Below are 26,091 nucleotides of genomic sequence, written 5' to 3'. Positions count from 1 at the left end.
GCGATGAAAGGTTATACTAGTGTATGATGAGGTGTATCACATTGTCACGTGGATGATGTAATCAGTGATGTCATCAGTGATGTCATTTGAGATGTCATCCGTGATGTCATCAGTGATGTCACTTACTATGTCATGAATGATGTAATATGTGACATCATCAGCAGTGGATTGCAGGCGCGCGAGTTATAGTTTGTAGAACTAACTATAACGAAGGAATTTCAATGGTTTTGTACAAGTGAAATGTCCAGCTAACTATAACACCCCTGAAACCTATGGTTTTTTCAGTGAATTTCTAAGGTTTTTTAAATGCTAATTCCTAACTATAACGTGTCTGAAACCTATGGTTTTTTCAGTGAATTTCAAAGATTTCTTAAATGACAATTTTTAAATGTAATAATAGTTATATTTATTTTTTTGATACTGATTTTCTAATTTTTTTTAACTATTTATTTTTACATATTTTTTTTTCCAATTACATTATATATTCTTAATATAAATGGATTTTTATATTGAAACTCTAATGGTTTCTTTGTTTTATATATTTTTTTAAATATATTTATATTATTTTCTTTATTTTTATTTTTGGGGGGAGTCGCGCACCCAAAGCGTACCTTTCTGGATCACTGCGCGGAACCTAGCCGCCATTTTAGGATTGTTGTGTAGGATCCGCGTAGGACTCCAGTGGCCTGCCCTGGCCACAGGAGCGATGCCACTGCATGAAATGCGGGTCCAAGTCTGCCTACATAGGTGGATGTTTTAAGGAGCGGGAAGAGCCTTTCTACGGGAGAGCGAGTACTGAGACTCTGTATTTCCTGGGACATAAATTTTACGAAAATCCACAGCAGCGTACCACATGGGATTGTAATAAAACACTACCAGCCCCACAATGCAATGATCTACTGGTGACACGTGACCTTTTTGAATAAATGGGAAAAAGCTGGTTGTGTGCGTGCTGTGTTCTTTCAAGCAGCCCATGATTAAGGGCGGTGGCCTGAAAAGCGTAGGACTGGCGATTTGATTTTAATGGAAGTGAGCCTTTGACTGCGGCTCCAAATATGAGCTGTTACCTGCAGGCGAAGTCCCACGAGGGGTAACCTTTTTTGTTGGATGGATATATATATATATATATATATATATATATATATATATATATATATATATATATTACCTACTGGCGGTCGCCAGTAGGTAGTTATAGTTAGGACCCCTTTTCCATAGGAAATCCGCAACATTCTATTTTGAATAACTTTGGCGCCGGTCGACGAATCCTCGCGAATTTTTCAAAATAGGTGGGGCGCTACGCTCCGCTCCTACCCTGAAAGTCTCGGGGGGATTCGTCAAGCGGGGGCTGAGATAAAAGGGGGGTCCCAAAACGCGTTTTTCCCATGCATTTTTCCATAGGACATTTAGACAGGGCTACAGCCCGAACGGCTGAACAGATTTACTTGAAATTTGGCAGAGAGGTAGTCCTCAGGTCAAGGAAGTGCCTTTTGTAGGTTTGGTGTAAATCTGTTCAGTATTTCCTGAGAAAATAGCATTTAAAAGCATATATATATGTGGGCGGAGCCTAACCACACATCTCATCCTGAGATCTGATTGGCTGTCAGCACTTCATCCAAGAAGTGTTGGCAGCCATCTTGGGACCAATATACATGATAGCACCTCATTAAAAAGCATTGCAGTTAATAGAAGGTTTTAAGACTTTAGTTACATTATAAATCATTTGTTGATGGTACCATACTCATTTTAGGAATTGTGGTATGTTCTAAGGTGATTTCACCATGTGAAAAAGCCTTCTGCTGGGATATCATGATTGAGAGAAAAATACTTTCTCATGCTTTTACCACAGAGGTTTGGAAGGTGATCTATAAGCTAAACTGAGAGCTTATTTTCTGTAAATTCACATTATCTTTCTCAGTCATGTGAGAATGAAGTCTGACATTCTCAGTAAAACATGTACATCCAACAAGGGCAGAGACTGTCAGTTGATTCCTGTGTGTTCTACTGCAGCTTCCCAGAGTGTTCCAAAGAACTACTAGAGCGCTAACAGTCCTACCTATGATAAACGTATGGCACACCTGAAGCCATCTTGCTTGGAATAAAGTGGTAACTCTTAAAACATTTAATTTCAAAAGGAACAAAATGAGGGGGTTCATTTTTCCATAAAAAGTATGATTAGTGCTGCAGAAAGAAAAATTAGGGCACATTTTGAGTGACTTCTCAAATCCTCTTCTATTTCATTAAAAAATTCTGACATGCAGACTGAAACATGAACTTTCAATACCAGCAGCAGTTTTCCCTGGTGAGCAGTAGCTTTACTACAGTGATCTAATGAGCAAAAAGAGTGCTAACATTCTGAATTTATGGCAAATGTGTGACACATCTGAATGCCTTCTTGATGGAATCAAAGTAAAAAACTGAAAGTATTTCCTACTGAGAAGACTGCAGTAAATGAGGAAATTAGGAAACTTCATAACAAATAAGTCTCCCAAGATGGCCACCAGAGACAAAAGAGCCCAAATGTAGCCCAAATATCACCCAGATGTAGCCCAAGTATAGCCCAATGACAGAATGTCCCAGAATGTTCTTAAAAACAACTAGAGCGCTCACTGTCTTCATTATGACAAAAGTATGGCACACCTGAAGCCATCTTGATTGGAATAAACTGGTAACACTTAAAACATTTAATTTAAAAAGGAACACAATGAGGGGGTTCATTTTGCCATAGAAATTATCATTAATGCTGAAGAAAGAAAATGAGGGCACATTTTGAGTGACTTCTCAAATCCTCTTCTATTTCATTAAAAAATTCTGACATGCAGACTGAAACATGCACTTTTAATACCAGGAGCAGACTTCCATGGTGAACAGGAGTTTTACTACAGTGATCTAATGAGCAACTAGAGTGCTAACATTCAGAATTTATGGCAAATGTGTGACATATCTGAATACCTTCATGATGGAATCAATGTAAAAAACTGAAAGCATTTCCTACTGAGGAGACTGCAGTACATGAGGAAATTAGGAAACTTCATAACAAATAAATCTCCCAAGATGGCCACCGGAGACAAAAGAGCCCAAATGTAGCCCAAAATCACCCAGATGTAGCCCAAATATAGCCCAATGACAGAAGTGTGCAAAACACTTATTATTTAGTGTTTTTGCAGTGTTATATAGTGCAGACTTGTCAGGTATTGGAGTGCTTTACATGAGCATTGGTTACATCACACAAGCACATATTCATTTTGGTTGTAGACATGGGGAGACTAAGTGATTTGACCAGAATCACAGAATGTCGAGCTGAAGCAGAAACTTCAACCTGGTTCCCCAGTTGCAAAGTCTGCAGTTCTGGAAGTAACACCACATCCTCTCCCCTAAGTGCAACATTTAATCAAGTGGTCAACTGGATAAAAAAACATAAAGATAACAAATAATTTAAAAGTGCTTTGTCGCTCTTTGAAAACTCAGACAAAATGTCCTTATTTTAGTCTTTTAGAGCACTAACCATAATTTTGATGCCAATAAGACCCTCTCATATATGTAATTTCTAAAGGAAATGCTCTAGGTATTACAGTTTTGATTACATCAAGATGATGTCAGGCGTTCCACACTTTTGTAATAAATATAGAATGTTAGCAATCTAGTTGTTCATTGGGATACTGTTGAGAGGCAAAGGCCAGGGGCACGGACTCTGAAAATTGAAGGCAGGTAGGAGAGTGCAAAGGCAACAATTTAACCACACTGAGCAGGCAGGAAGGGCCGTGGAAGCACAACAGACTATGGAGGGCAGTGGAAAGGGGGGCAGGGGCAACAAACCAACAATACAGGACTTGCAAGAGAGGCTGTTGGAGGGAAGATCTATTACGGGTCAAGGAAGCTAGAGGCGGTCCCCAGAGCCCCGGGAGCCACCACAGAACTGAGCAGGAGAGTGAGTCAGGGACAAAAGGGGCACCTTAATTTGAGCCGGGGTGCCTAGGAACGCTTGCTCCAAAAATGAAGAAAACAGACATATGAGACATGGAATTGGTGGCAGAATACAATGGCAGTTTAATGAGAAGATACAACTTCAAAGAAACCGTAGAATAGAGACATAAAGTACAAAATACAGAATCCAGATAATCATACAGCTGTCATGATATTCTCTGTATCTCAATTAATGTACTGACAGAGAGAGAGAGAAAACACATCTATAAATGCATCATGAGAAACAAGTTACACCAAGGAAAATGTTACCTAGGAACACTCACGTTTACTCTTAGAGCAAGCATTCCTGCAATTACAATACAAAATCTTTTAAATGCAAAAGTAAAGAGAACAATGGTTAAACATAACATGACATTTCATATAGGTAAAATAGAATAAGATACTTCAAGCAAAGCAGAGCAAGACATTATAAGCAAAGGAAGACAAGAGCTCCCAGCTCTTGGGGAAAACCTGCACAGCCTGTTAACCTACATACAGACGGCGAGGTAGTCCGTCGATATCTGTGGGTGCTCCATTTTTATATCATTTTGTGGGCTCCTTTGCACGCTACATCTACCTACGTATGCTACCCAAAAGCTTCGTCTGCAGATTTTACCAGACATTTCGTCATTTACCCACTTAATGCTGACAATGGAATGGGTGAAAAGGTCAGTCTCTCAGGCCAATCGCTTATCGTAAGTTCCATAGAGCAAGCAGAAAATAATGGGTATTGTACGGGAATTCAATATATTCATGTACAAAATCTCCTCAGTTCTCCTAACTTGACGCTCTGCGGTTGCCACTTCCTTAAAAGCGGGAAACCTGCCCAGGAAGCAAGTACCAGTCCAGGATGCAGCCTACTGTATGTCGACAGCTTCAGTGGGATGTTGAACTTTGATACCGAGCACGGAGCACTCGGGTAGGGTGGGGGCTACTAGTTTGGAGCAGAAGGCCTCGCAGACCTGCCTTCAGACTGCTATACACTAAAATTGCAGAGCTATGGTCAATTTAACAAAGAGGCCTACATATTGAACAGAAGGGCCTACACAGGGGTTTTATGCTGGCTGAGTGGTAAGGATGTCTCAGGATAATTATATAGCAACACAGGACCCGCTGGTCAATTTAATACGGCCTACAAATGCGGCTGGCAGGGCAAGGACAAGGGTCTCATACTTCAGGTGTGGACAGAACGGGCCAGGGGCCCCCTGTGATACAAAATCTACCCTCCTTCAAGGCTGTGGCAATGTAATAGACCATTGTGGGCAGAAGGAAGAGGCAATGGTAGTACAACCATACATGCCAACAGACCCGATTCAGCCAGGAAACGTCCAATGTTTTTAAGCTCAAATGGGCTTTATTTGATCTGTCTCCTGTCTACAATATCCTCTTTTTCAATGTAACTCAAAGGGGAAAATCAATACCCCAGTTTTTTTTCAAAATCTCCCTCTTACCAAGTTCAAAATGTTCGCAAGTATGGTACATTGGATCATGGAAGGAAATGGGATAGGGACATGGACTTGGATAACAGAGGACAAGAGGGACATGGAGAGGTGCACCAAACTGACCCTGCAGGGCAGGCATCAGGGTTTGCAGCAGCACAATACACCACACAGGGCATGCAGGACGGGAGTGCAGCACAACAATTCATAGAAAGCAAGAGGGAGGGGACAGGACCATGCACATGGACAACAGAGAACAGAGGGGCAAGAGGCAATGGTAGCTAGCTGACCATAATGGACAGGCAGGAGAGAAAGCTGCAGCATTACAGACCATAAAGGGCAGTAGGGACGGATCAGGGGCATTACAATGGAACAGACAAGCCAGGAGGGAGGGAGTAGGGGTCTTCACATGTAAACAGAGGGCTGGGGGCAAGGGGGCAGGGCAGGAGCAGCAAGATAGCCATGGAGGTCAGGCAGGATGGGCACTAGAAGCAAGACACACCATGAAGAGCAACAGTGAGACTGTGATGGCATCCACACAGACCATGGAGGGAAGGTGGGAGGGGGTCAGGGGCAGCTAACTGACCACACAGGGAAGGTGGGAGGGGCCATGGCAGCACAGAAGACCAATGGCTATGATGGGCAAGAAGGAGGGTGCAGGGGCATGCACAAAGGACGATGGAGGATAGAAGGGAGGGTCAGGACCTGTGCACAGACAAGAAAGTTCAGGGGAAGGGACCTCACAACAGACCACACGGGGCAGGCAGGAGGAGCAGTTGCAGCACAACAGACCAGGGAGGGCAGAAGGGTGTGGCAGTACAATGGACCATGTAGGACAGGAGGAAGAGGATAGGGGCATGGCATGTGGACAGGCAGGGTGGAGGTGGCAGGGACAGGTTACAGTCATCTGACAATGCTAGGCAGGTGGGAGGGGAGTGGCAGCTCAACAGAACACTCAGAGTAGATAGGAGTGGCAGGTCCATGGGACATGGTGGGCAAAAAGGATGGAGCAGGGGCATGCACAAAGACATCGGAGGGCAGGGGGAAGGAGAATAGGGGCAGCAAGCTAAGCACAGAGTTTAAGCAGGAGGTCAATGATGGGGCATAGAATTGGGCAATGGAGGGCAGGAGGAGTGGACTGGTACATCATACTAAATTGAGGGCAGTGGCAGCACATCAGACCATGCATGGCAGGAGGGAGGAGGCTATTCCATGGATTCACACAACAGAGGATAGGGAGGAGGGGGATGGGGCAGCAAGCTAACTGTTCAGAGAAGGCGGGTATTAGGAACTTTATTGTTTTTAAAACATTGAGTCTGTGCGAACTACTTAAAATATGAACAAGTATGCAGCATAATCTCACTTTTATTCAGGAAGAAGAGGACGTTTGTGACTGTGACTCCGGGCTCACTTGGCAGAAACACCCCCTGACCCTCCACCCCCTATCGCAAAATGTAATGCCCGTGAAAAGGGTAGGTGAACACAGTGTTATATAGAACATAGTCCTGAGAGCACGATTGAAAATGAAAACTAGATATAGTGTATGGTATAAACTATGCACCAAAAAGTGTGATATAAGATGAACCGGGCGTGAAATATAATATGCAATACATTGTGCGCAATGACAGATTCATTGGAGAGCGCGAGATAGCACAGGCACTAGCGCGTGCTATGCGATATGCGCCTTGGAGTGTAATATGCACAGGGCAGTGTTGTGTAACCTAACTAGTCTCTAAAGTTGTAATATAAAATATGTGCTGGGGAGTGTAACGTTGCATATGCACTGTGACACAGATATGGATCGCAGATTGTAATATGTATGGCATAGCACTGTGCGTTATAACATAGGCATCGAGGAAGGCACGTTAGATGGGGCAATATAACCCGTGCGAAGACAAGTGTGGCATGACATATTCACGGGGTGGTGTTACAGTGCACATGGGCTAGAGAGTGTCATAGCATATGCACTAGCTAGTGGAATACAACACAGAGGTGTGTGGCACTCGGCAGGCAATGGTGGGTGTAACACAGCATTGGGCTCTGTCAGGAGCGCGCTGTGACTCTCAAGTGATGTTCGTCCCCTTTCCAGAGAGTAAAATAAAAAGTATTACACATCCGGCAGTGGATGTGTGTTTTATTAACCGTGAGGGGGGTTTCTTGCATAGTTTTGGTCGAATTTTTGTCGAATCCCCTTTGAATGGCTTGGTGTGCATGTGTATTAAATGTGCCCGTCAATAGCTACCCATGTTTGTATAAATAAACGACAAGGGTGTCTACCGGGATTAGGCACGGTAGGGCATCAGACATGTCAGAGCTTCACTAGTAGTGTAAATACATTCCACGTGAATTCATTGCATGCATAGTCGCCTTTTAATGAATATCCCGCAAATCGTCATGGTGATAGGTATGTACGGTTTGTCCAGCATGTCCTAGGTGTGTCTATAAATAAATATTTTTTTAAAATAATAAAAAACAGTGGCCGGCCCTAGGGATTGGGGTCAAAAAAATATAATTAGGAGACAGGCCCTGGGGGATGGGGTCATCAGGGCCAATAAATTAGAATAAGAAGGGGAACCACACAGCCCCCCTTCTTAAAAAATTAAAATAAATAAAAGACTGGCATCGTGCCGGAGGCCATGCCCCCTCCGTGCAGCACTCTGCAAACGCGCCCCCAACAGGCATCTCCAGTATGCGCCAGGGAGCTGCGCTGCAGACAGGTGTTCTGAGGCCAAGCCCCTTTTTACACCTCTCTGCAACCCAGCTCTGTGGCGCTTACTGGAGGTACCTAGTGGTCTAGTTTGACCCTAGGGACCCTTAGGATTCAAGGGGACTTAATCTCTCAACTTAGAACAGCCACAGGGCGCGTTTACACAGTGGTGAAGGGAGGGGACGGGGCCTGAGGTGACGTGTGCAAACACGCACTATGGCACGTTTTAAATTGGGGATATAATTTCCCTTCAATACTGAGGGCCCCTGGGGGCTAACTAGCCCACCAAGTGCTTCCAGTAAGCGCCACTGAGCTGCATTGCAAGGAGGTGGTCCAGGCCGTGCCACTTTTTACACCTCTCTGCAACACAGCTCTGTGGCATTTACTGGAGGTACCTAGTGGGCTAGTTGGACCCTAGGGACCCTCAGGATTCAAATGAACTTAATCTCCCAACTAAAAATGGACACAGGGCGTGTTTACACAGTGGTGAAGGGAGGGGACGGGGCCTGAGTTAACGTGTGCAAAAACGCCCTGTGGCCTGTTTTAAGAGGTAGTTTTAATCCCCATGCCCTATTATGTACTAGGGGCTTACAGAGGAGGTCATGCTAATCACAGGGGGACCCCAACGCATAATGTTCCCTAGTGTATGTAGGTGTTTTCACTGTATTCTAAGTGTCTTTTAACATAGCACTGGCTCTAGGACTGGCTAGTCAGACTCAGTTACCACCAGTATCCGTCTGAAAAAGTTGAGGGTACAGGATGATTTTGCAACAAGGCTTCTTTCTGCTCTTCTTTTTGTTCTTTCTGCACGTTATCCTTCTTCCTGCACTTATCTTCGTATTTGAGGACTTCTGTTGCTTCTTTCTGCACTTCTTTTGTTTCTTTCTGTGCATTTTTTCTTATTTCTTCACATGTCCTATCTCTGTAGGCATAGTTAGAAATTAGCATTTAAAAAACCTTTGAAATTCACAGAAAAAAACATAGGTTTCAGGCACGTTATAGTTAGGAATTAGCATTTAAAAAACCTCAGAAATTCACTGAAAAAACCATAGGTTTCAGGGGTGTTATAGTTAGCTGGACTTTTCACTTGTACAAAACCATTGAAATTCCCCCGTTATAGTTAGTTCAGCTAACTATAACTCGCGCGCCCGCAATGCACTGCTGATGACGTCAAATATTACATCACTCATGACATGGTCAGTGACATCACTCATGACATCACTGATGACATCTCAAATGACATCACTGATGACATCACTGATGACATCATCCTTGTGATAGAGTGGCAGACCTCCTCTCACCCTAATATAACCTTTGATACACACATTCAAAAATAGAGACTAAAATTTTCAAAACAATGGACATACCAATACCAGTTACAACAACCTCTTCAGTAATTCTAAGATCCACATACACATCCACTCATTCACCAACAGTCCTATACAGTCACTCATACATGTACTCACTCATCATATGTACTCATGCACCTATACATCCTGTTACACAATGCCACTCATCCATAGAGTTACTCACACACATAGTCACTCATGCTAATAAAGAATCAAACATACATTTACTTGCATAAACAGTTATATACACACACCACCACACTTACTTATACGGAAACTTACACATACTTAGTCTTTTAAACAATCACTTATAGAAACACATACTTATTCATACAGGAACTCTTTCAATCTCTCACTCTCACATATACTCACATATATACACCAATAGTCACATATACTAGTTTAAAACATATGTAGTTACTCATAAAGACACTATTGAGACAGTCATTCACTCACTAACACACCCATACACACACTCGTCCACCCATACAGTCCTGCACACATGCTGTGTTCAACACATACAAACAGTGAGTCACTCATTCATGCACCTATGCACTACGTAATACCCCCCACTGAACCATGCAGACACTCAGACTGATACTCAAAAAACCAACTAATAACCTATATAGACACCCATGTAGCTACTCACCAACCCATGCAGCCACTTATACACAAAGTGAGAGACTGATACAGATATTTACATATTTAAACATTACTCACTAAGCCATGTATTCACTATGATACACTTAATCAGTCAGTTACACAATCAATTTTTCAAAAACAAATCATCCATTTAGACACTTATATACCCATTTATTCTTCCATCGACCTTGAGATATACATATATAAAACATATTTAATTTTCAGAAAAACACACATTCACTGGATGATGTCATCAGTGATGTCATCAGTGATGTCATTTGAGATGGCATCAGTGATGTCATGAGTGATGTCACTGACCATGTCATGAGTGATGTAATATGTGACGTCATCAGCAGTGCATTGCGGGCGCGCGAGTTATAGTTAGCTGAACTAACTATAACGGGGGAATTTCAATGGTTTTGTACAAGTGAAAAGTCCAGCTAACTATAACACCCCTGAAACCTATGGTTTTTTCAGTGAATATATATATATATATATATATATATATATTCCTTCGTGCTCCTCGGGTATTCTCTGCCACTCCAAAGCGAGAGTTGCGTCGTCGATTTAGACTCCTCGAGGCGAGTCAAACAAATATTTCAAGAAATGATGACGACGCCATGTGCGGGTTCAAACATTTATTCTTCTGCCGCCACCAAACGCGTTTCGACTGCCAAGCAGTCTTGCTCACTGGTACAAATATTGTAAAACGCGGCCATTTTTTAAAGTGCAACACGTGCAAATTGTGACTACAACTTTAAGTAACATAAAAAACTGACTCGTAGTTTGTGACACCATAATTACACAAAATATATTCTAAAGCATATTATATTCTAAAGCATAATGCTTTCGTTGTGACAATTATTCTAATGAGCATTTTGTTAATTTAAATTGCTCATATCTCAAGGGCAATTCAGTTCTTGTACTCTCTGTGCTTCCGTTGCTGTGTATTTTGTCAATTCAAACTTCAGTGAGCTTTATTAATACCACATGCAAGGCGACAAACACAGGTATTGAGATTAACGAAGGCCTGTGTGCATTAATTCTTATGTTATATAAAAAAACTCAAGTGAGATTTATTAACACAGCGCATTGCATCCTTATTTCGCTCAAGTGAGCTTATGCTTACTGAATAATTAGTTGAAACCTCGGCTCAACTCATTAACTTTTAAGTGTGACTAATTCATTCTTTTGCCCAACTTTGAATACAAATCATTCATTTTATGGCCCGAGAAATCATGCCCAAGTGGGCTTAAATCAATCAACTTTAGGCAACCATTCTATGCTCTTCATATTTAGTGATTCTTTTGAGTCTGTCAACTTTCTCTCTCTCTCTTTATAATTAAAACATACATTTCAAAGGCAACGCTTGACTATTGCTAATTATAAATGAGTGTGTAAATCTTCCTCAACATTCAGGCCTTCAGGTTGTTTGGAATTCAACTCGATAATGTAACGAGGCTCAAGTCTCCGCAATTTCTTGACTCTGTTGCCTCTTCTTACATTTGCTTTTACCGAGTCAATCACATAGTAAGTTAGCCCTTTGGTGTCTTGATTATGGACTTTCTCAAAGTGCCGGGCTACTGGGTACGACCTATCCCCATTCTGGATCGCCCTCAAATGCTGCAAAACCCGTTTGTGAACTTCAAGAATCGTGCTACCCACGTACCGCAGGCCACAAGGGCACTGCAGTACGTAGATGGCATGATCTGTTTTGCAGGTGTATCGGCCTTTGATCTTCCTCATCACATCAGTAAGACCTACTTTGTATTGTGACACATTAATTCCATAAGTACAGGCCTTGCATTTGGTGCACTTGGTGAAACCCTGCTTATTGCTTAGCCAAGTTGTTTTACCTGGCTGCTTTCTCATTGTATTACTTACTAGTGACTGTTTGAATGATTTTGCCTTTCGGAAAGTGATCTGTGGTCTCTTAGCAACTTGTTTACCTAGCAGAGGATCATTTCTTATCACGTGCCAATGTTTATTCAGTATTTTTCTCACTTCATCATGTTGCCTGCTAAAAGTCGTGATAAACCTACATTGATTATCACTATTTTTACTAGTCTTTTTGTTGGTATCAAACAAGACTTCCTCTCTTTTCTTCTTCAAAGATTTATTCACACCATTGTTTTTCCAAGCATCTGGATAACCTCTACTTTTGAATCTTCTAGTCAATATATCTAATTCCCTCCTGCATTCTGCTGGTGCACTACAGTTTCGCCTAACTCTAAGGCTCTCTCCATAAGGAATGCTCCTTTTTAAATTTACAGGATGGAAACTATGGGCGTGCAACAGGGTATTACCGGAGGTAGGTTTTCTGAACAGTTTGGTCTCAACTTTCCCATTGTCAATGTAAACTGTTAAGTCAAGGACATTGACACTTACTTTACTGATATCACTTGTAAAGTTCAGATTCAAATCATTACTTTGAATTTGGGCTAAGAACATTTTGACTTCTTCTTCAGTACCCTTCCACACCAGAAATAGGTCGTCACTGAACCGACTCCAATGCATTATATGGTTATCCCATTCTCTGTGGTACTGCACTCTGATCACCTGCTCCTCCCACCAGCCCATATGCAAATTCGCATAGCTGGGGGCGAAGCAGGTGCCCATCGCCGTACCACACGTCTGGTGGAAGAGTTGCCCTTCAAAAAGAAAGAAATTACTGCTCAGACATTTTTCAACCATCCTAATTATCATCTGGGTATGGGCCCAGAGTTTAATTGATTTGGTATCAAGAAAGTGCCCCACTGCTCTCAGGCCATCTGTGTGCCTGATGCTGGTGTAAAGTGTTGACACATCGATAGTTACTAGTAAGTAATCATCTTCCCAAGGAAGATCATAGATTCTCCTCAGGAAATCTCCTGTGTCCTGTATGTATGAAGGGAGTGTTTTGACTAGAGGATTCAGAAATGAATCTACAAACTTTGATGTGTTCTCTAATGCACTGCCCATAGCTGAAATTATTGGGCGGCCAGGAGGGTTTTTCAAATCTTTGTGCACTTTGGGGATTAGATAAAATACCGGAGTGACAGGTTGATCTATTTTTAGAAACATAAACTCATCATGATTCAGCAGGGTTTGGTCATACCAATTCTTTAGCTCATCGTTGAATTGGTTGTTGCTCAACAACATAACTTCCTCTTCAACTCTTACATAGCAGTTTTTGTTATCTAACTGTTTGTATGCTTCTGTTAGATATTGCTTTTTTCCCCATAAGACAATATTGCCTCCTTTATCGGCATTACGTACTATACAATTGTCACATGAAGACAGTTTCTTAATTAGGGCATGATAAGTTTTTTGCTTGTTGGTACTTGGTTTATTAAAGTTCTGATATGAATATTTGCTTAATTTCTTCAATTAATTTAATACCAGATCATTATACACATCAGTCACATCTCTTGTGGTTATCGGAGTAAATTTTGAACTCCTTCTAAAACCCGTTGGTGCATCTTGATAAATATCGATGTTTTCTTCCTGCGCAATCTCTGCAGCACTCCGAATGGCCTCATCATCGTTTTCAGCCTCCATGGCTCTCATTTCCAATAGTAAGTTCATATCTCCCACTGCAAGATTATCCACATTATCTGTTGTTGATACCACTTGCTTACAGCTTAATGATGGATTGGATAGAAAATGTTTTTTTAGCTTTAGCACTCTGATGAATTTGAATAAGTCGATACATGTTTGCACATAATCCAAATCTGCTTCTGGGCAGAATGAAAGTCCTAGTTTCAAGATTTCTTGTTCATCTTCAGTAAGTATGGTGTCCGTCAAATTAAAATTGTTGTTTCTTTATTTTCTTCTATTCCTTGGTTGTTTGCTTCTTCGATCCTCTGCCTCCTGCAGGTTGCCCCCTTCCGCCTCTTCGACCTCTGCCTCTTCCTCTTGCTCTTGCTGTGATAGTACCCTGTATTGGTGGCCTTTGACGCAAATTGTATTTCCTTTCTTCGCGTAAAAAATCAAATTCATCAATTATTGTGGGTACTAATCTCTGAGCATTTGATTCTTCTTCTAAATCATTATCAATTTCAGAACTTTGAAGGCTGCTTTGTTCTGACTGCGGTTCTGGGCCCACTCTGCTCGGCTTCCCCAGTTTCGGCTTCCTAATGGTGTCAAACTTTCTAGCGAAAGTATAGATTTGCCCTCGATCGTAATCTTGCTTGTCTCTTAAAAACTTCTGAGCTTTACGTTCTTTTATTGAGGCTTCCAGTTTCTTTAATCTCTCTTGTATTTCGCTTTTGAATTGCTTGATTGCTTCTTGATTTTCTTCTTTGCTTAAGCCTTCCACTATTAGCTCTATTTCTGCCAAAATTTTCTTTCTGTCTATGTCAGCATACTTAATTAGTATTCCTAACATTCTGCGTGAAGCCTCATTGTTGTTAGCAGCCCATTCTTTTAGCATCTCTGGGTTGGGTTCCTCATAACTGGGTGCCACCATTATTCTTAACCCTCTGTGCACTCTTTGGACTTCGAGGTATCTCTGTAGGGATTTCGACTCCCACCATTTAGAAAGTTCAGATCGTTGCAACTTTTCTAATCTTTTTAGACGTGTTGTCAAATTCGTTTCATTCTTGCCACTGTTGCTGGATCCAACTGGACCACTCTGATTTATACAAACATCGTTAAACACTTCAAGCGCTGCCTCTTCGCGCTCCTTTACTTCTGCGGCAGACATTTCTAGCAATATACAAGCGAACTCGCTTAAACCGCAACCGCTGTAACCATCTGTGTTGTGTCACTGTGGTATACAAGCTTCACTCTCTCCCTATATATATATATATATATATATATATATTATCTACTGGCGGTCGCCAGTAGATAGTTATAGTTAGGACCGTGTTTCCATAGGAAATCCGCAACATTCTATTTGGAATAACCTTGGCGCCGGTTGACGAATCCTCGCGAATTTTTCCAAATAGGTGGGGTGCTCCACTCCGCTCCTACCCTGAAATTCTCGGGGTGATTAGTCAAGCGGGGGCCGAGAAAAAAGGGGGGTCCCAAAACGCGTTTTCCCCATGCATTTTTCCATAGGAACCTTTAGTCCAAGGTACAGCCCGAACGGCTGAACAGAATTACTTGAAATTTGGCAGAGAGGTAGTCCTCAGGTCAGGGATGTGCCTTTTGAATAAGGAGTCAATCTGTTCAGTAGTTCCTGAGAAAATTTCAGTTAAAAGTACATATATATCTATAGGCGCGCACCGTGCGCGTACGGTAAGCATACCGTACGCGCATGCTGCCGTGCGCGAGCGTAATTCTGATTGGTGGTTACTTGTCAGTCAGCGTTCGAATCGGTCGAAATCAGGAAGTGTCGGCCGCCATTTTGTCTCTCGCACTGAAAAGGAAAGGGGGAAAAAAGGTGGAAAACGTGAAAAGGGGGCAGGGAAGAGAGTTCCTGACCCCCTAGCCTTTGTCAGGGGGTCATAGAAGGACCCCCCAGGGGCCCAAAAACATTTACATTTTTTTAAAAATATCGCGGGGTGCGCGCATTATGCGCGCACAGTACGAACTGCGGACCGTGCGCCCACGGCGCGCGCACGTTTGCTCAAAGCGCAACGTGCGCACACCGTGCGCGCACGGTGCGCGCACGGTGAAAAACCTAAAAAAAAAATATATATTAATAAATACATAACTTAGCATTTAAAAAACCGTACCAATTCACTTAAAAAACCATAGGTTTCACACACGTTATAGTTAGGAATTAGCATTTAAAAAACCTTGCAAATTCACTTAAAAAACCATAGGTTTCACACAGGTTATAGTTAGGTGGATATTTCACTCGTAAAAAAACAATGAAATTCCCCCATTATAGTTAGTTCAGATAACTATAACTCGCGCGCCCGCAATCCACTGCTGATGACGTCACATGTTACATCACTGATGACTTGGTCAGTGGCACCACTCATGACATCACTGATGACATCATCCTTGTGATAGAGGGGTGGTCGCGCGAGTTATAGTTATCTGAACTAACTATAACGGGGGAATTTCATTGGTTTTTTACGAGTGAAATATCCACCTAACTATAACCTGTGTGAAACCTATGGTTTTTTAAGTGAATATATATATATATATATTCACTGAAAAAACCATAGGTTTCACACACGTTATAGTTAGCTGGACATTTCTCTCATACAAAACCAATGAAATTCCCCCGTTATAGTTAGTTCAGCTAACTATAACTCGCGTGCCCGCAATGCACTGCTGATGACGTCACATATTACATCACTCATGACATGGTCAGTGACATCACTCATGACATCACTGATGACATCTCAAATGACATCACTGATGACATCACTGATGACATCATCAAGTGAATGTGTGTTTTTCTGAAAATTAAATATGTTTTATATATTTAAATCTCAAGGTCGATGGAAGAATAAATGGGTATATAAGTGTCTAAATGGATGATTTGTTTTTGAAAAATTGATTGTGTAACTGACTGATTAAGTGTATCATAGTGAATACATGGCTTAGTGAGTAATGTTTAAATATGTAAATATCTGTATCAGTCTCTCACTTTGTGTATAAGTGGCTGCATGGGTTGGTGAGTAGGTACATGGGTGTCTATATAGGTTATTAGTTGGTTTTTTGAGTATCAGTCTGAGTGTCTGCATGGTTCGGTAGGGGGTATTACAGAGTGCATAGGTGCATGAAAGAGTGACTCACTGTTTGTATGTGTTGAAGACAGCATGTGTGCAGGACTGTATGGGTGGATGAGTGTGTGTAAGGGTGTGTTAGTGAGTGAATGACTGTCTCAATAGTGTCTTTATGAGTAACTACATATGTTTTAAACTAGTATATGTGACTATTGGTGTATATAAGTGAGTATATGTGAGAGTGAGAGATTGAAAGAGTACCTGTATGAATAAGTATGTATTTCTATAAGTGATTGTTTAAAAGACTAAGTATGTGTAAGTTTCTGTAGAAGTAAGTGTGGTGGTGTGTGTATAACTGTATATGCAAGTAAATGTATGTTTGATTCTTTATTAGCATGAGTGACTATGTGTGTGAGTAACTCTATGGATGAGTGGCATTGTGTAACAGGATGTATAGGTGTATGAGTACATATGATGAGTGAGTACATGTATGAGTGACTGTATAGGACTGTTGGTGAATGAGGGGATGTGTATGTGGATCTTAGAATTACTGAAGAGGTTGTTGTAACTGGTATTGGTATGTCCATTGTTTTGAAAATGTTAGTCTCTATTTTTGAATGTGTGTATCAAAGGTTATATTAGGGTGAGAGGAGGTCTGCCACTCTATCACAAGGATGATGTCATCAGTGATGTCATGAGTGATGTCATTTGAGATGTCATCAGTGATGTCATGAGTGATGTCACTGACCATGTCATGAGTGATGTAATATGTGACGTCATCAGCAGTGCATTGCGGGCGCGCGAGTTATAGTTAGCTGAACTAACTATAACGGGGGAATTTCATTGGTTTTGTATGAGAGAAATGTCCAGCTAACTATAACGTGTGTGAAACCTATGGTTTTTTCAGTGAATTTGCAAGGTTTTTTAAATGCTAATTCCTAACTATAACGTGTGTGAAACCTTTGGTTTTTTCAGTGAATTTGTACGGTTTTTTAAATGCTAATTTTTGAATTATTAAATTAAATATTTTTTTTTCATTAAAATAAAATTCCTATGTATTCATTTATATATTATCTGTATCCTTTTATTTGTTTTTGCTCTTTTTTTTAACTTTCAATTAGGATAAAGTTGAACAGTTTATTTTATTTTTGCAATTAATTTTTCTCCACTTTTTTTTTTTTTTATATAAATTCTTGGGGTGCGCGCTCTGAGCGCGCACCTAGTACGTTTTCGTAAGTTTTTTATGAATACCGTCGTACGTCATTTACGTACGCATACATACGTTATAGTGCGCACTGGGAGCGCGCACCCAGTATGTATGCTTGCGTGCGTCGTACGCGCTCCACGCGGTTCACTTCCGCATACGCTTAAATTACGCGCATTAACGTGCGCGTATACGCGTGTGCAACATATGCGCATTACGTACGCGCATATGACGTATGCACATGCGCTCCTACGCGTTCGCGCATGCGTAATCACAAGGTGCGCGCTCGGAGCTTGCGCAGTGCGCGCACCTCGGGTTATATGCTTAATAAAACAACACTTCTAATTGGTTATCATTACTTTCAGTTTCTAATTGTTTCAACACCCCACCCAATCCCCTCATGGCAAGTCATGTGATCATGAATCATCACTTTTGAGTGGTTTGAAGTACTTTCAGTTCCAGATTCTTCCCGAACCACACCTACTCCCCTCATTATTAGTTCTGATTCCTTTGGAGAAGGAGCTATTCTGTTGTTGAGAGACAATGGCTGAACAGCAACCATCTTCAGACAGTGACCAGGACACTCTTGAGAGGCAGAGGAACAGGAAGCAGAAAGACAGCTTTATATGGCAGTTTTTCACTTTTCCAGAGGGACAAAAAAAGGTAAATGCACCTAAAGTTACTTGTGTACTTTGTCAAAAAGTCTTGTCACGTGGGAATCCTAACAAGAAGTATTTTTTTAGCATTCACACTATGTTGAGGCATGTTGACAAAATGCATCCAGTGACTTTTCATCGAGCTTCTGGAGCAAACCCTCCACCTGCTCAACCGACGACATCTGCAGCAGCTCAGCCGAGCACATCTTCGGCAGCTCAGGCGAGCACTTCTTCTGCAGTGGTGCCTTTGTCTTCTTCCACACCTCTTTTTGGACCACCTTGTTTTGCGAGGTTGTCCACACGCTGCACTGATTGCGGTCGACTTATTTCTGTGGGTGAGACCAGTCTTGATCTCATTCAGCGAAAATTTGATGCGCATGAGTGCAGTAGGCCATAGATGTTTTTTCTATTTTTTCGTTTTTCTCTTCCTGTTTCCCTCCATTAACTCAAGGGCTCTTTTAAGAGCCAATTAAAAACTAAACCCCCAAAATTTTTGGGGGGATTTATTTTTTTATTTTTTTGGGGGGGGTGCGCGCACCCTGCGCGCACCCAAGGATGTTTTTTAAAAAAATATATATTTTTTTTTTTTAATTTAATGTACAAAAAGAGGTGAAGAAATGGAAGCATGAAAAAGGAGGATTGAGAAATACAAATATTTTTCACTTATTTTTTAAAAAAAATAACTTATTTGTAAAAAATATTTTTTTTGTATTTTGCAAGGAAACAGAATTTATTTTTTTATTTTTTATTTCTAGTTCTGCAAAAAAGAAAAAAAGTATTAATATTCAATCATACATTACAAAAAGCATTACATGTTTTTACATATTTTACAAAGCAATTTTTTGCCCTTTTTTTGCTGTTTTCAGAATTTTTTAATTTTCACTTCAAATAGTGAAAACAATTGTATTCATCATTTAACAGCGGGCAAAAAAAAAACAATCTAAAATATTGTTTAAAAAAAGCCCCAAAACTATCCTCACTAAAATATATCTTGTTAGAAATATTACATATATATTACAAGTACTTTTCTAGATGAATAAACATTTTCAAGATAAACCGTCTTTAAACCTTGTCGCAAAAGCACACATGCCAAAATAATTTCTGTCAAAGGAGTCCACAATTGTTTTTATTACTTTTCCTTTAGGCCAAATAGTAATTTCAAAATCTTCTTTAAGTGATATCTTCAATTATAATCCTTTAAAATTACAAAAAATGCTTTCTTCAGATGCAGTTTTTATTTTTCAAAATTTAGGTTTCAGAAAAATTAAGTAAGAATTGGGTAAATCATAAGGCAAACGTTGCTTGAAAATCAATTGGGAATCATTACACAGTGTCCAGCCTTTTTCACATTTAAGATAAACTGTGTAATGTCCAGAAGTTACAGTAGGTCCTTCATGAAAAAGTATTGCAACTGTAACAAAAGTTTTTCCAGAAATTGATAATTGTTGTCCTGTAAACATCTTTATTAAAGTATCCAATTTTGAACCATCAGCTCTGCAACGTTGCATCATTAAAATTACATACTGACCATATTTCTGTAAAAATAACGTGGAAAACATGTCAGATTTACATTCAGAACATTCCATGTTGTGATTGGCATCTTTAACTAATTTACTAAAAGTCACTGATTTACTTTGTGGTAATGGTAAAAATATGAACCTTTCTAAATCAACATTACTTCTACATGTGTTCATACAGTTTTCACAGCAATGTTCCCATTTGTAAGAGACACCAAATAAGTTTTCTACTTCTACTCCTTCATCTTCAAGTACACTCAAAATATATATTAAGAATTCCTGTGCATCTTGCTGGACATTTTCTTTAAACTGTGTAGAACCACAACATACATCTAAAAGATTTCTAACATCAGTTGCAATTTCTATTTCAGTTTTATCAGTACTCAGCTTCTCATAAAGGAGACTCAGCAGAGAACACAATCTTTTTCCATGATTTACTATTATCTGTTCTAGCAACTTTTCAATTTAAAATACAACATTCAGCACTACATTTGCATAGCAGTTGACACCAGAGCTATTTTCAAAATGGCAACCAACAACCTCTTCAACACTGTCCTTTTTCTTTTTCCTTGCTATCACATCACTGTCCTTTTTTTTTTTTGTTCTGTTCATCCACATTACAGATATTTTCAAATCTCCTTTTCCGAGAAACAACATGTTTTTCAATCATAGGATACTGTCCTAAATGAGGAGCATAGGTTCTTCTTAATCTATTATAATCCTTTACACAGTTTGTATCAGCACTAACTTTTGAGTCATCAAAGTCTATCATAAATAAACCAGATAATGTTTTTACTCGTGACAGAGCAACATATGCCATACCTTCTTTGAACACAGTAGAACCAATGTTTACAAAAGCACTATCTACAGTCAATCCTTGAGACTTGTGAATAGTTACAGCATATGCTAGAGAAAATGGAAACTGCTTTCTACGCACATATAAGTCTTTCACAAGCATGAAACGAACTGAACAACGACAAATGTCTTTAACTTCTTCTATCTGATCAAATTTTATTTTTAAACATTCAATTCCTTCTTTTTTCTGGGTGAGTGACTACACTAGAGCAAAGGAAATGTGCCTTAATGACGTTGAATGTGTTTGCGTTACACAGTGCTATCTGAAACACCACACAGACCTGAGTACTACACATGGGAGTGTGGGAGAAGCTGCTGCGTGTGTGCCAAGAGTGTGTTTCTGGAGACTGTGTATTGTCTGGTGCAAGACAGATGAGCAAAGAGACTTCCAAAACTGCATGAAGACTGCTGGGATGTATGTAACAGTGCATGTGTGCTAAGGGTTATTTTCAGTTTTGAACATATGGCAACTACCTGTGCCTTTGCTATTTTGAAAGGGAAAACTACCCTGTTGGTTTCAAATGTTTTAGCTTTTGCCTCTCATTTGCGATTAAGTGATTTCTGCTCACTGCTAACCACCACATTTGAAGAAAACAAGCTGTCCCTTTCCTGCAAGTGCATGTTTTACAAAACAACTGCAACACAACATACATCTCTGGCCACAATTCCTATATTCACACAGACTCATGCTGTGTTGGTAGGCACAAAACACAGGCTGCCCCTTTCCTGGGTCTGCAATCCTTACAGAACAACAACTTCACAAATTAAATCTCAGACAACAATTCCTATATGCACACAGACTCATGCTGTGTTGGTAGGCACAAAACACAGGCTGCCCCTTTCCTGGGTCAGCAATTCTTACAGAACTAATGCTAATTTCAAATGTGCTGCCATTTTCCTCTCTTTTCTTTCAAAGTGATTTCTGCTAAATCCTAACCATCACAATTAAAAACAAGCTGTCCTTTCCTTTCAACTGCAAGTCTTACTTTTCAACAGCAACGCAAATTAAATCTCTGTCAACAATTCTTCTCTGCACACAGACTCATGGTTTGATGGTAGGCACAAAACAGTATTCCTCATTCTTACCAGTACACATAAACTTATTGTGAAAACATAGTCCATAATATCTTACAAGTTCAAAACAGTTAAATATCTCGCAAACCTCAAAATGTAAAACATAACTTTTGAAGAAGATTCACAATTCTAATATTTATCTCAAAAATCACCACATACATCCCCTCTCAAACTCATAACTCACCTTTTAAAATAGTTAGTTGAGAAAGAAATGTGCCACTCAAACAGCAGATTATCAGAGCCAGAATCTCAGAGCTCCACACCCCTCTCCTCTCTCCAGAACCAGTAAATGGCAATGTTTCCCTCTCTTTTTTCACACATATACATGTTAATTTCAAATCTCAGTGCTTCCCACTTTTTTTCAAATGAAATCACACATTTCTATTGGTTGAAAACTTCAACCCCTTTCCAAATGTACCCTTCCCCCAACTTGTCTACTGCCTGCTACCATAGCAACAGGTCATGGAACACTGCTGTGAGGAGAGAGGTCAGAAGTTCAGCAGACAATGTTTCATATCCAAAGAGCAAGAGTGCTTGACTTTTCAAACCTAACAGCAAATCCATAGTAATGTTCTTTGGTAACACATTTTTCTGAACCGATACAAAACATGCTTTTTAAAATTTAATACAGCCTAGTTTTTAGTGTAGAATGGTTTGAAACAGCCAATGAGTTCTTTTTATAAAAAAAACTATGTGTGCCTCCATTTTTCAACTGTCTTTCATTTCATATTGCCTTTCTACTGAAAGACACCTCCTGAGTGCATACACATCTCCTTGGAAGATGTTCACAGTGTGGATTGTAGGTCACAGCTATGTCTTCTGGAGTGAAAAATTTGCAGAAAAAAGAGGTATGGTGAGAGACCTTGCTTTGCCAAATGTAGACATTAAATGGATTGATCAGAGAGGGTTAAAGTGGCACCAATTAATGCCTTTGGTGAAAACCTTTCTACATCTCCCACAGCCTAACCTTTTTATTGTGCACTGTGGTGGTAATGACCTAGGCACTTTAACTGGGGTAGGTCTGGAAATACTTATTAAGGACACCTTTGTGCAATTGATGTCGCTTTTTCCACAAACTGCCTTTGTATATTCTAACATATGCCAAAGGCAAAAGGGGAACTGGTCCAACCAATTTTGTCCACAGATTGACAAAGCAAGGAAGCACGTCAACAAATCTATTTCTGCTTTCCTCAGAGACTATGGTATGGGTTCTATATACCACAACAACTTGCGTTACAACATGCAAGACATTTATAGAGGAGATGGTGTACACTTCACTGATGAAGGCAACAGAGTCTTCCTCTTGAACTTTAGACTCTGCATCGGTACTTACTTGTAGGTACCAAAAAACACACAATAAACACAAGGGCTCTTTTTAGAGCCACCTTATATCTTTTCACTTAATTGCGAATTTTAATTATTTTTTTGTTTTTAAAAAATTTTCGGGTGCGCGCTGGGTGCGCGCACCCGGCGATATTTTTTTTCAAAATATAAATCTTTTTTTTTGCCCTACAAGGTCCTACTGTGACCCCCTTACAATGCCTAGTGGGTCAATATCTCCCCACTCTGCCCCCTTTTCACGTTCTCCCCCTTTGTTTATCACCCCCTCTTTATGCGAGAGACAAAATGGCGGCCGCCGCTTCCTGATTTCCACCGATTTGAATGTTTACTGACATCTAACAACCAATCAGAAGTGCGCTCGCGCACGGCAGGGTGCGCGCACAGGACTTGCTCAGTGTGCGCACGCTGCGCGCGTACAGATATATATATTGATTTAAATGCTAATTTCTCAGGAAATACTGAACAGATTTACACCAAACCTGCAAAAGGCACTTCATGGACCTTATGGCTACCTCTCTGCCAAATTTCACATAATTCTGTTCAGCCGTTCGGGCTGTAGCTGCGACTAAAGTCCCTATGGAAAAATGCATGGGGAAAACGCGTTTTGGGACCCCCTTTTTTCTCGGCCCCCGCTTGACGAATCACCCGAAACTTTCAGGGTAGGAGCTGAGCGGAGCGCCCCATTAGTTTAGAAAATTTCGCGAGGATTTGTCTACCGGCACCAAAGTTATTCAAAATAGAATTTGGAGATTTCCTATGGAAACACGGTCCTAACTATAACTACCTACTGGCGACCGCCAGTAGGTAATATATATATATATATATATTTTCAAGCTTCCCAACTTCACTGATGAAGGAATCTCCGAAACGCGTCTGTTTTTCTGTTTTGGTTCATCTGCTAATTAAATAAGAGCCGATACAAACTCCCCCCGTGAGTGCTTGACTTTGTGAGAAAAGACGAAGTTGGGAAGCTTGAGTATTCATACGTGGGGCACCGCCACGAGACAGCACCCGCCCATGAGTGACTTGGCTTTTGGTGTAAACTTGGGAGCAATATATATAATATCAAATACCAAAGAACAATTTCTCAAAGTCAGTCATTGCTCATTATACCTGGAAAACCCTTTGTATCCCCCAGACCACCCATCCCACCTTTCCATTCCCCTCCACCAACTGTGTCAGACAGTACAGCATAGGGCACTCTTTCCACTTTTAAGGGGAAGTGTTATAAAGAGAGTAAAAGAATTGTCAAGATAACAGCTGTGCACTTCATCTGTCCTGTGTAGGGTCATTTGCCATCTCCAAGGGGATGAGAGAGAGTAGGGTGACCTGAAATAAAATCTTAAAATCTTTGTAATGATCAATGGAACCTTGGAAGATATCTCCTTAGCCATTATTTTCCAAAGTCTTGAGTGCCTATGTGGGGGCTGTCTTTCTTCATTCTGCGTGGTGCCAGAGGAAATACTGGATTTTGTTCTTTCTGAGCCCCTTAAATTATAGCTGCTACTGCCCATTACCCAATTTGATAGTTACCAATGTCTTCGCCTCAGGAGGCTGAGGTGGTCCTGCTGGGTTTCCAACAATCAAACCTGCAGGTTATGCTGATAAGTGAGGCTTAAGCACTTAACTCACTGAGCCTTCCTCTGGCTGTCATAAAAAACCCTCCAGTAGTTTCAAATAACTACCAGGAAAGCCCTGGTATTCAAACAAAATGTAAAAAGAACAGAGACCCTAAGAAAGGTGGCATGAACTTGGGACAATGTTCCTGAGAGTTTGGATGAAACTGGGCCTTTCACACTCAGGTTTAACTAGGGAGCAGTGTGCACAGACCCCTCAATTCCGGCAAAACAAATTGCCACCCCAATACCAGTAACTCTAGCTCCACAAGGCTAGCTCAGTGTTTTTATAGCTTATGCTGTTGCCCCTCACATCTCTGCAGCAGAGAACCAAGTTATATCATGTCACTGCATGCTTAGAGAACCGTGTATGCCATCTGCTCCAGAGGCTTTGTATAAACTGGTGTTACTTGAGTCCACGGAAGATGATTGTTCATCTGTGTCACTATGCCTCTTCAAAAAATAATGAAATCTTACCGTGGAGTCTCCCTCCTAAGTAGTAAATATTTAACAAGGTTTATGTGGCTGCTGTGGAAGTTTCTGCGGATCCAGGCAGGGTCGGTTTGAGCGTTCATCCTTCTGGTGCTGATGTGTTGATTAAGATAGTAAATCCATTGCTTATCTGCGAACCCTCCAGCAGGACATGGTGCATTACTAACTGGTCTTCAATATTTTGCAGGACACGGCTCCTGCTTTGCAAGCAGTGATCGAGCTCCTGCCTAAAATCTACACCGTGGATGGTACAAACACTGTGGACATACAATCAGGAGGCAGCAGCATTGCTAAGTTCACCGTGGACCCCAGCAACAGCATGGTGCTCCAGCAAACAGACACCCTGCCCCTCCCGGGGTCCTACATGATAAACGTGAGCGGAAATGGTTCTGTCTACTGCCAGGTAAGTCGAGGTTCCACTGACCTTCCCCTTGGTTTTCAACTTGAAGCAATGAGTGGGTGGTGGACTGGAAGTTTTAAGCTAGTTCAACACCCGCCCGCCTTTGACCCGATGCCTGGCGTTTATGCTGATGGCGCCCCGTGCAACAATCTTTCTTGCACTCCCCCAATAGCCTCCTCCTCGAGAAATTCCCTAACTACCACCCTTCAGCAGTACTCCATATCC

At 40.9% G+C, this 26,091-nt stretch overlaps 1 protein-coding gene across 4 annotated transcripts in view; it reads left to right on the top strand.

The window, feature by feature from the left end:
• The window catches only part of LOC146812898 (ovostatin-like), a 388,701-nt gene that overhangs the window by 331,320 nt on the left and 31,290 nt on the right, over positions 1-26,091 (top strand). For all 4 annotated transcript variants that reach the window (XM_085619969.1, XM_085619967.1, XM_085619968.1 and 1 more), the window contains exon 30: positions 25,654-25,869. In XM_085619969.1, coding sequence (XP_085476095.1) covers positions 25,654-25,869 — 216 coding nt within the window. The remainder of the gene's footprint in view (positions 1-25,653; positions 25,870-26,091) is intronic.

Source organism: Triturus cristatus, chromosome 7 (assembly GCF_964204655.1).
Source record: "Triturus cristatus chromosome 7, aTriCri1.1, whole genome shotgun sequence".
In the NCBI taxonomy this organism is placed as follows: Eukaryota; Metazoa; Chordata; class Amphibia; order Caudata; family Salamandridae; genus Triturus; species Triturus cristatus.
Note: the sequence above shows the minus strand (reverse complement) of the source record. Positions and strands in the feature narration are given on the sequence as shown.